The sequence below is a fragment of the Medicago truncatula genome, chromosome 7, assembly GCF_003473485.1.
Source record: "Medicago truncatula cultivar Jemalong A17 chromosome 7, MtrunA17r5.0-ANR, whole genome shotgun sequence".
Classification (NCBI taxonomy): domain Eukaryota; kingdom Viridiplantae; phylum Streptophyta; class Magnoliopsida; order Fabales; family Fabaceae; genus Medicago; species Medicago truncatula.
The window spans coordinates 24,302,955-24,315,095 of NC_053048.1; the positions used below are offsets into that span (position 1 = coordinate 24,302,955).

The following is a 12,141-nucleotide window of genomic DNA, read 5'->3' on the forward strand; positions in this document are numbered from 1 at the left end:
ATGCAATAGGATTCAAAAAACTTACTTGTTTTTGTGATTGAAATTGGATTGGAATGACTTCAAATGACCTAAAATCGCACCTTGGATAATCAAAAACGCAACAATGAAGTTTTGGAGACTCCTATGCTGTTCTGTTCTTATAACATTTTCCTCGGCAGTTAACTACCGAGGTTTTCCTCGGCAGTTAACTGCAGTCGGATTTCTAAAACTTCGGCAGTTAACTGCCGATGAACATTTGAGTAATTTACTCGTGTGGCACAGCCAAATCAAACGTGGGAATAGCAATTCTCCAATTTTATTGTGTGTTCTAACGTGATTGTTTTGGATAAGATGATGATTGGGTTGGACTTGTGATCACATAATCGTTACTCTTACTCCTTCATAAAAATCCAAACACTCCCCTGTTTTTAGCATCTCTGAATCAATGGCATCCATCACCACAGATACAACAAAACACATCATCTCTGAAATTCCTACCTACATCACAGTCTACAGCGACGGCACCGTCGACCGTCCACGGCAAGCACCGACTGTCTCACCCAATCCCGACCACCCAAATTCACCATCCAAAGATATCATCATCTCTCAAAACCCCAACATCTCCGCTCGTATCTATCTCCCAAAAGTCTCTCACTCTGAGACTCAAAAATTTTCCATCTTGGTCTTCTTCCATGGCGGTGGTTTCTTCTTTGAATCCGCTTTCTCCAAAATCCACCACGAACACTGCAATGTCTTCGTTCCACTAGCGAATTCCATTGTTGTTTCTGTTGAATACAGACTCGCTCCAGAACACCCTCTACCTGCTTGTTATGATGACTGTTGGAATTCACTTCAATGGGTTGCTTCCAATTCTGCAAAAAACCCGGTCAATGCTGAACCGTGGTTAATTAACCATGGTGATTTCAACAGAGTTTTCATTGGTGGTCCTAGTTCTGGTGGTAACATAGTTCATAACATCGCTATGCGTGCTGGCTCTGAAGCTTTACCTAATGATGTTAAATTAGTAGGAGCTATTTTACAACAGCCTTTGTTCTTTAGTTCATACCCTGTTGGATTGGAAAGTGTTAAATTTAAGAGTTCTGATAAAGATTTGTACTCTTCTGTTTGGAATTTTGTGTATCCTTCAGCACCTTGTGGGATTGATAATCCTATGATTAATCCTGTGGGTATAGGGGCACCTAGTTTGGATGGACTTGGTTGTGATAGGATGATTGTTTGTGTTGCTGGGAAAGATGGATTAAGGGAGAGAGGGGTTTGGTATTATGAGCTTGTGAAGAAGAGTGGTTGGAAAGGGAAATTGGAATTGTTTGAAGAAGAAAATGAAGACCATGTTTATCATATCTTTCATCCTGAATCTGAGAGTGCTCATAAATTGATCAAGCATTTGGCTTCCTTTCTTCATGAGTAAGGAAATATTTTTCCTCTTGAGATACAATTGTGTCATTGAAATAAGTGTAGCACAGTTGGTTACTTAATGTTGAGATACAATTTGAATACATAGCAGTATATGAGAGCCTTTAGAGTTCATACACGTACTACTACTCATTGAGATTTACAGTTCAAGCTATTACATTTTTTTTGTTGTCCAACTTTCGATTACAAATTTGGGAGCTTCTACGGTGCAGTCAAGAAATTGACTTTTTTGGAAAAGTTAATTTTAATTTTAATGTTTGATTCATTTTTAAATTGTTGATTACTGATTAATGATCAATAGTAATTCATCTAATAATGCTTGCAACATCTTGGACTTACATGTACTATTTTATCGTTGAAATCTTTAACATGCAAACAGAGTTGATGATATTATGTGGTAGTCTTAAGTGTTACACTTTGTGGGATGTTACGCTTATAACAAGGTATAGGATAAAATTATATTAAGTGTAGTCTTGTTAATCTGATGAATTGATGATATTATAATGACTGAGCTTTTGATGTCATTGTACAAACGGTGGGGTGTTACTCATTACATTTTTTATGTTATAGTGTTAACTTCACCAAAAAAGTCATTTTTATGACTTCACCATAGAATTTTCCTTACAAATATAGAATTCAAGATTTCCAATAACTTTTATCCTTCATATAAATCTCAAATTAATCTCAACATATTGAGTGATAGTCTCATCAAACAAGAAAAATAAATGATAAAAGACCGACATCATAATCAGAGCCCTAAATTAAGACTCCAAAGCAAAGAGACGAGGTAGCTCAGAAGCTAGCATCAAGCATAAGCAAAACAACTAATCCTGCAAGCCGTCTACCCATTCATACAGATAGGCATGCGGTCAACCAAACGACCATTGAGGGTTAGATAACATCTCACAAATAATATATAATCAAATGAAAGTAAACGACATAATTAATTTTAAAAAACTAACAACACTACATTAAATCATTCACAATTAATTGAACATCATTACTAAACATCAAGCATAAAAGCATAATACTACAATAAGTACACTTTCACATCTTCACATATTCACCAAATTTCACAAAGTACATAAATCACCATGTTTCACCAATGCACATAATCACCAAGCACATAGTTAAGTATGACACTTATTGAATGTATCAAATGCGCTCTAAACACTTATTTGATAATTTTCCATATAACTGGCTTCCTCACTCACTCCCTCGGGTACACATTCACCATTAGCATGTCCTTCACCACAAAACTCGCATCTCAAAACTTGTGTTTGTTGAATCTGTTGAACTTAAGTTTGTTGAACTTGAACTTTGTCTCATACTTATGGCTTGTACCAATTTGGAGAGTGCATCCATTTGTTTACTCATCAAGGTCTGATTAACCAGGATAACACTATTCTCATTCACTTCAAGCACTCGTATCTCACATTGGTCAGTCTCAACACGGTACTTATTCTGAGCCATGTTCTAAATTATGGTTTGAACCTCAAGGTCTATTTTTACTCTAATACTACCCCCGGCTGAAACATCAAGGAGCATCCTAGTAAATCATGAAATAAAGGTGTATCACCCTTAAGTATACCACAAGAATATGATATTTTCATTTTTCATTTGGGTACAGATTATGATAGATTAATTAATCGAATTAAATTAACATGACTTCTTTATAATGAGCGTCACTGACTGTACCACGTTAGGGCTAGAAAGTAAGAAGCAATTTCTATAGATATTACTTATACTAGACGTGTACCAATTATTCTTGATAATTGTTGTATTCTAGACACTTTTGAATATATTGGTTTGAATGTCTTGATATTGGTTACGCTATAAATTTAAAACCCATGCGATCCATGGTAAGTTTTGGAGAATTATCCTTGGAAATCATTTTAGTGCAACGAATTAGTTTCGAATAGAATAATATTTTGTATCATAAGGTGATGCTAACATGTGTCTTAGGGACACAAGTTAAAAACTAAAAAAGGAAAAGAAAAATAAATTTTGCATATATTAAAAAATAAATTTTTATACCTTTTAGATAATAAATGCACAATATTCAATACTATATTTTTATATTTGGTTTTCTTAACATGTGCCCTTAAAAATACAAGTTAATTTTTTCCTTATTTAAATACCCGAACAAAAATTACATAAAGTAAATAAAAATGTTCCTTAAAAAAAAAAGTAAATAAAAATGCGTCATCGACCACTTTTATTTAATGCCAGATCAGCGTTTATGAAGAAGTAAAAAATAAATTAAAGAACAAGTGAATGAAGAAATGTGAACTAACTTTTTGTTTACCGGTTAAAATAAAATAAGTTGAAATGTAACAAAATAATTCAACTTCACTTCGGGTCTGTTTGATAAGACACCTCAACGAGGTTATAGCTTATAGTTTATAGTTTATAAGCTCGTCTGACAAAAAAAGCTCTGTTTGGTAATGCTATTTCACCATGAGCTTATAGCTTATTTCACGAGCTTATAAGCTATTTTTCAGAAGCTATTCTAAGTAGCGTTTGAGCTTATAGCTTATAGCTTCTCAAAATTTCTTCCATTTTTACCCTTAATATTTTATCTAAAATCCATTTTTATCCTTTATAATTTATTATAATTTAACTAATAGATATAATTACCTTATAAATATCCATTGCCTTCCTTTGTTGTAATAATAGATATAATTATGTTTTTATGCAACTGCAGTATACCTACATCATAATATATATATTTTTTTCATAAATAAAAATGATCATTGCCTTCCGTTTAAATAAAAAAAAAATCATGAATTACGTTATAATTTTTCATAAAAAAGGCAAAAAAAAAAATTAGTGACGTTTAAATTCTTTTGGTTATGCTTACATTATTTTTATTACTTAAATTCACTAAACCCGTTATATTTTATTTTCATACTTTTTTTTTTACGTCCAAATCTTTTACTCCTTATATTTTGTTTTCTCAGTAGATACTCTTTATATTTTTCTAAAGATAATGCATAAAAAATATATTAAATTAATAAATTATAAATACTTAAATATTAATGAATATAAATTTTAATATAAAATAAGAATGTCCTTTTATGTCATTTTACATTTATAAGTCAGTTGAACCGCTAATTTTACCAAACACTTCAATTAGCTTATAAGCTATAAGCTATCAACTAACTTATAAGCTATCCGCTATTTTTACCAAACAGAGCCTTCAAAAATAGCACAATATGTGGTTGTTTAGGTTTTAGAGGGTTTTCTTAGAAGTTAGGGCTAAAATTCGTAATTGTTGAAATAAGTGTGGGGTTCAGCCATTGTCACATCGCCAACATATATTTGATAAAATAGAAGGTTGCATGTGAAGACAAGTAATAAGGTGCATGGTGTACACATGGTATGGTGTATGAGTAACACATGTTGTAGTGCTTTGCAAGAGACATGTGGTGTGGTGCATGCATTGCAAGGGACATTTGGTGTTTTGCATGAAAGGCAAATGACAAGTGTCTTCATGTATGTAAGGCATCTTTAACTTGCTTGTCCTATAAATAGGACCATGGACAAGCATTCATAACACACCACAAGAGAAAGAGCCTTGCTCAAAAGAGAAAAGTGATCCTAATAAAGAGTTTCCTTGTGAGAGAAATATTGAGTCAATTTAATTATGAGAGTGTTCCTTACAAATTGAGAGATATATTGTAGTGAGATTCACCTAAGGGTGAAGTTGTTGTATTTCCATTATCATTATAGTGGAAGTTTAAGAGGTCCAAAGGTCCTGTGGTTTTTCCTTCCTCACATTGGGAAGGTTTTCCACTCTAAAATTCTCTTGTGTCTTTACGCTTATATTTCACATTTCTCCTAATGCCAATTTTAAGTTCACGGAGGAGGAAAATTATGGAAGTCATTTCCCAACAATAAAGGAGGGTTTCGATTCTTACTTTTATATATATATATATATATATATATATATATATATATATATATATTTCAGAATATATAATTCGAATCATGATTTTTTAGATTAAATTATATAATTTGAACGCGGTATAACCGATATTTTGGAGGACACGCAAGAAGAACCGAGAAGGGAAGAATAATTCTGTAAAAGATAAATGAAGTGCCAAGTCCTCTTTTACTTCCTACAGCAAAAATAAAGTCCTCTTTTACTTGGACATCAAGAAAAAACTCAGTTTATATCCAAATTTTGTTGCGAATTTGGAACTTATCATTGAAGGAAGATTCAAATTAACACGTCCTCAAACTAGACTATCATGAACGGAAAACTTTAAAAATCTATGGCGTTTTGACTCTACTTTCATGAGTTGTGTTTTTATCATTTCTTTTAACTAATTTATTGATGGTTAGCAAGAGATTATCATAGTTATAGAGTACTAACACACGTGTGCTCTAGAATAATGTTTTCTTTTTTATAGGTCAAAAAACTATTTTTTTTTTTGGTGACTAGGGTTTAAACCTCATACATACAAATGGAGAAATTCAAATTCAAATTTCGATCCGTTCTAACAATTTTGGTATTTTCTTAATGCGTAAAAAAGTGTTCAAAAACAATCATTGAAAGAGAAGTAATACAAGTAATATCTAAGGAAATTGCTTCCTACTTTCTGGTGACGCACATTATGAAGAAATCATATTAATTTATTCGATTAATTGATCTATATCATATTCTGCAACCAAATAAAAAAAATTAATCCATCATATTCATATGGTATACCTAACGGTGTAATACCTATATTTTATTATGTTGCTGACTTTGGTTATCTATTAAAATATATGCAACATTACAAGAATTTCATATCAATGTCTAAAAACACAAGTATCTTCTATCCAAACTAGTGAATGAAGACTTCACCCATGATATTCCTATTTTCAACCATTCAGTCCATAAAGCTTCTTGCAATATGTCTTTGTGCATTTCTAATGGCCTCTTCTACACATGTTTCTTCTTCTTCAACCATTAATGTAAAAAGTAGAGAAGCAAGTTCTTTGTTGAAATGGAAAAGCAACCTTGAAATAGAAAGCCAAGCTTTGTTATCTTCATGGAATGGCAACAATTCATGCAACTGGATGGGAATTACATGTGATGAAGATAACATATTTGTCACCAATGTAAATCTCACAAAAATGGGATTAAAAGGTACACTTGAAACTCTCAACTTCTCATCATTTCCAAACATACTCACTCTTAATCTTAGTGGCAACTTCTTGAATGGAAGTATTCCTCCCGATATCGATGCTTTGTCGAAACTATCCCATCTTGATCTTAGTAACAATGATCTCACAGGGCATATCCCGTTTTCGATAGGAAATTTGACTAACTTGATGTATCTAAATTTAGCAAAGAACCATATTTCTGGCCACATCCCTAAGGAGATTGGGAAGTCAATGAACCTAAAATTTTTAATTCTTTCTCTTAACAACTTATCTGGCCATATTCCTGTGGAAATTGGGAAATTGATCAAGATGAACTATTTAAGGCTTAGTGATAATAGTCTTTCTGGTTTCATTCCACATGAAATTGGAATGATGAGAAATTTGGTTGAAATTAATTTGTCCAATAACTCTTTATCAGGCAAACTCCCACCAACAATAGGAAATTTGAGCAATTTACAAAATCTTTTCATATTTTCAAACCATCTTTCTGGGGAACTTCCAATAGAAATCAATAAGCTTTCCAATTTGGTAACATTTCTAATATTTTATAACAATTTCATTGGTCAACTCCCTCACAATATTTGCACTGGTGGAAACTTGAAATACTTCGCTGTTTTGGATAACCATTTCACTGGTCCTGTTCCGATGAGTTTGAAGAATTGCTCAAGCATTGTAAGAATTAGGCTTGAACAAAACCAACTTTCTGGAAATATAACAGATTTCTTTGGTGTGTATCCGAATTTGGATTACATGCATTTGAGTCAAAATAATTTTTATGGCCAGATTTCACCGAACTGGGGGAAATGTCGTAGCCTGACATTCCTCAATGTCTCCAATAATAACATATCTGGCGGTATACCACCAGAACTAGGCGAGGCAACCATTTTATATGCGCTCGACTTATCTTCAAATTATCTCACAGGAAAAATTCCAAAGGAGTTAGGTAACTTGACTTCATTGTCTAAACTCTTGATACACAACAACCGTCTTTCAGGAAACGTTCCTGTACAAATAACATCACTAAAGAAACTTGAGACCTTAAATCTTGCCGTAAATTATCTAAGTGGCTTCATCACAAGAGAACTAGGATATTTTCCTAGATTATTGAACATGAATTTGAGCCATAACAAATTTAAAGGAAATATTCCTGTTGAGTTTGGCCAATTTAAAGTCCTTCAAAGTCTTGATCTTAGTGGGAATTTTCTCAACGGAACAATACCGTCAACGCTTGCTCAACTGATATACTTAGAATCATTGAATATATCACATAATAACCTTTCTGGATTTATTCCCTCGAACTTTGATCATATGCTGAGTTTGTTATCGGTTGACATATCGTTTAACCAATTAGAGGGTCCGGTTCCAAACATTCCAGCTTTCAATAAAGCAACCATTGAAGTTTTGAGAAATAATACAAGACTGTGTGGTAATGTTTCTGGATTGGAGCCTTGCTCAAAAGCAAGCGGTACTAGATCTCATAATCATAAGAAAGTCTTATTGATTGTTTTACCACTTGCAATTGGAACTCTAATACTAGTATTAGTTTGTTTCAAATTCTTGCATCTCTGCAAAAATTCAACCACGATACAATACCTGGCTCGAAGGAACACATTTGATACTCAAAATCTATTTACCATATGGAGTTTTGATGGAAAAATGGTGTATGAGAGTATTATTGAAGCCACAGAAGATTTTGATGATAAACATCTCATCGGAGTAGGAGGGCAGGGAAGTGTTTACAAAGCCGTGTTGGACACAGGTCAAGTAGTGGCTGTGAAAAAACTCCATTCAGTAATAGATGAAGAAGATTCCAGCCTAAAATCTTTCACAAGTGAGATCCAAGCTTTGATAGAAATTCGACATCGTAACATTGTGAAGCTGTATGGATTTTGTTTGCATTCACGATTCTCATTTTTGGTTTACGATTTCATGGGAAAAGGAAGTGTAGATAACATTTTGAAAGATGATGATCAAGCAATTGCATTTGATTGGAATAAGCGGGTGAATGTCATTAAAGATGTAGCTAATGCTCTATGTTATATGCATCATCATTGCTCACCTCCGATTGTTCATCGAGATATATCAAGCAAGAATATACTTCTAGACTTGGAATATGTAGCTCATGTCTCTGACTTTGGAATAGCTAAACTTCTAAATCCTGATTCAACCAATTGGACCTCATTTGCAGGAACCATTGGATATGCTGCTCCAGGTTAAATTCACTTTATCTAATATAGTTTTGTAATTTTTCACTCGTAACGACTAAGGAACAAAACTGCTTCAAATTATCTATATGCTATGCTTGTTTTTGAAATCAATTCTTTACATGATTCTCTTTTGATTTGGCACAGAATATGCTTACACAATGAAAGTGAATGAGAAGTGTGATGTATATAGTTTCGGAGTGTTGGCATTGGAAATACTCTTTGGAAGACACCCAGGAGGTTTTGTATACTATAATACCTCACCATCACCTTTGTGGAAAATCGCAGGCTACAAACTCGATGACATGTCATTGATGGACAAGTTGGATAAACGTCTCCCTCGTCCGTTGAATCATTTTATTAACGAGTTAGTATCAATTGCAAGGATAGCAATTGCCTGCTTGACTGAAAGTTCACCATCTCGCCCTACCATGGAGCAGGTCACCAACGAACTTGCAATGTCATATTTGTCTACAATGGATGAGTTTCATATTGTCAAAGAGAATCACACACAAATAGATTAAAGAATAAACTTACTAAACATGCTTGAGTTCTACATGTTCTTTCTTGTTTAAAAATATTGAAAACCATTTTAAATTCTTTTGTATGCAATGCTATTTTATTGTAATTGTTTCTTAATGTCAGATGTCATGTCATTTTAATTATATATTGATAATATTGTATAGTCTCAAGATGAGTTAAGTGTTATTAAAACCCCCCAAGGTTTGAATATTTCAATCAATTGGTGAATTGTTAATTGCAGGAAATATTTAAATTGATCAGTCCTACTTTAAAAGTTTATCTAATCATATAGTAACAATTTCCACAAGAAAGGTTAAGCATCATCAATAATATTCTATTGAAAGACCTTAAGAAGCATCATTTGTGGATAAGGATTTGAAGAAGTCCAAAAGTTGGACCATATGTGTTCACACATTTGAAATGTACTCCAACAGAGAGGTATCTTAGGCTTTCCAGCAACAATACATAGTAACCTCGAGTAATGAAACCGATTATAGAAACTAACTACTCATAAGGTAATCTTAGGCTTGCTCCTTAGATGCGCACGGTACAACAGAATAAAGACTCCCTGCCATACAAAATACCCCAAAATTTCACACCCAGTAGGGACACTAAAATCTCCGCGCATACGTACCTGACCTCCACGACTGATAAGTCCATGTTGACTGTGCACAAAAAGACGCACCACGACTCTACAAGGGTATCACTACTTATGCAAGGTAATAAACAGAAACGACAGAAAATGATCGATGAAATCAGTACTTGTATTGATTTATGAATGAAATAGTACAATGGATATCCTTAGAACAAAATCAATTTGTTCAATGGAAAACCAAAAACAGTACTATAAAGTTCATACTCTCCCCTTTTTATTAGATCTAAATTCATTTTTTAAGTTCATACTCTACCCTTGTTTGTGGAATGCCTAACTGGATTCTCTGATGTGGAACACTACAATCTAGTAGCTATCAATTAGCTAGTAAAGGTGTGATTATCTAGCTAGTGTCTCTATGTTGATGACCTATTGATAACAGGAAACAGTGAATCTCACATAAGTGAATTTAAGAAGGATATGATGAGTGAATTTTATATGATTAACCTTGGTCATATATCATATTTCCTTGGAATTGAGTTTCACAGAAGCAGTAAAGGCTTACTGATGCATCAGAGAAGGTATGTTGCAGAAATCTTGAAGAGGTTTGACATTGAAAACTGCATTCATGCAGTGACACCAATTGAGACAAGGCTACAACTACCAAAAGATAGTGAGAAAGATGATGGGGATCAAACTCAGTGCATGGAACTTATTGGATTACTAAGGTACCTATGTTATACAACTATGAAGCACGGATACAGACACGGACACCGGACACGACATGGATACCGACACATCGATACCGCTAATAATTTTAGAAAATCACATAATTCAGTGTAATTATATGTGTCTGTGTTAGGCATGGCAATGGGGCGGGGTGGGGACAAGTTTTACCTTCCCCGTCCCCATACCCGATTCTCATATACTTACCCGTTACCCTACCCATACCCAACGGGGATGAGAAATTGAATCTCATCCCTGTCCTCGACGGGTTCGGGTATCCCCGTCCCCGCATTGAATAATTTTTTTAATAAAAAATAGAAGTTTTTTTGCATCCCCAAGAGCAACGTTGTAATACATTATCCAACAAAAAGCTCACTTTCACATTTATTAGATAAAATGATTTAGTTGATCCTTTAAATATCAATGATAGTTTTTATTAACATGACAATTATCAAACAAAATAACATAACATATCAACATAAAGTAGTTTTTTACATTTGGGATGGGTTTGGGTATGGGTTCGGGATGGGTACCTATATATCCGTTACCCGTCCCATACCCGTGTTAAGATCGGGGAAAACCCATACCCATACCCAAACCCAGTCAAAACGGAGAAAATCCATCAAATTGGGTTTGGTTCGGGCGGGTAACCACAAGTATGGGTTTTGTTGCCATGCCTATAGTCTGTGTTGTATGTCCCGTCGGACATGACACGTGTCCGACACCGAGACACACCTAATTCGAGGAGTGTCCGTGCTTCATAGTATACAAGGCATGTTTTTGCTTATATTGTTGGAAATGTAAGCAAATTTATGGAAAGACCAAAGGTATCTCACCTTACATCCATAAAGAGAATATTAAGGTACATCAGAGGTACTCCAAATTATGGAATTCTATTTCCATCATCTAATCAAGGAAACAAGTATAAACTGAATGGATTGTAGCGAGTTTGGATGTATTATCACTGCTTGTAAACAGCTGCTAGTTGATAGATTTCAGAATTCTCATGTTGAGTTCAGCCGGAGGCAAGCAAATAGGGTAGCTCACGAGTTAGCTCAGGCAGCCCTATCTAATCTTAGCCCCCATGTGATTGATGATGTACCTACATGTATTTGGCATATTTTATCTAATGAAATGCAATGATTTTCTTCCCTAAAAAAAAGTATAAACTGAATGGGATATACAAATTCAAATTGGTGTTGAGACATAGATGACATGAAATCTACTACAAGCTATATATTTTTATTAGGATTTAGGAGGTGCACCAGTGCCTTGGTGCTAAAGAAAAGAACCAATGGTTTCACTCTCTTCATGTGAGGCTGAATATATAGCTGTATCACTTTGTGCATGTCAAGCTGTTTGGTTAATGAATCTGATAGATGAAATTGGTGTTGAGAAATGTGAAGGAGTAAATCTGAGAATTGATAACATCTCAACAATCAACTTAGCCAAAAATCCCCTATACCACATAGGAGAAGTAAGCATATATAAATGAATTTCCACATACACTTTCATAAAAACTTTTAG

At 34.0% G+C, this 12,141-nt stretch overlaps 2 protein-coding genes across 2 annotated transcripts; both read left to right on the forward strand.

Moving 5' to 3' along the window:
• The first annotated feature begins 350 nt into the window (after positions 1-350).
• LOC11440081 (2-hydroxyisoflavanone dehydratase) lies at positions 351-1,589 on the forward strand. The gene has a single exon (XM_003622654.4). The coding sequence runs from the start codon at positions 425-427 to the stop codon at positions 1,406-1,408; it is 984 nt and encodes a 327-aa protein (XP_003622702.1). The 5' UTR covers positions 351-424; the 3' UTR covers positions 1,409-1,589.
• Positions 1,590-6,196: 4,607 nt separating this feature from the next.
• On the forward strand, positions 6,197-9,531 carry LOC11440082 (MDIS1-interacting receptor like kinase 2). Its single transcript, XM_003622656.4, has 2 exons — positions 6,197-8,782; positions 8,922-9,531. The coding sequence occupies exons 1-2, from the start codon at positions 6,256-6,258 to the stop codon at positions 9,296-9,298; spliced, it is 2,904 nt and encodes a 967-aa protein (XP_003622704.3). The 5' UTR covers positions 6,197-6,255; the 3' UTR covers positions 9,299-9,531.
• The last annotated feature ends 2,610 nt before the right edge of the window (positions 9,532-12,141 follow it).

Excerpts from the sequence above, each read along its gene's own strand:
- LOC11440081 (XM_003622654.4), top strand. The coding sequence starts at position 425 with ATGGCATCCATCACCACAGATACAACAAAACACATCATCTCTGAAATT.
- LOC11440082 (XM_003622656.4), top strand. The coding sequence starts at position 6,256 with ATGAAGACTTCACCCATGATATTCCTATTTTCAACCATTCAGTCCATA. Across the intron at positions 8,783-8,921 it reads CATTGGATATGCTGCTCCAG|AATATGCTTACACAATGAAA; the intron begins GTTAAATTCACT and ends GATTTGGCACAG.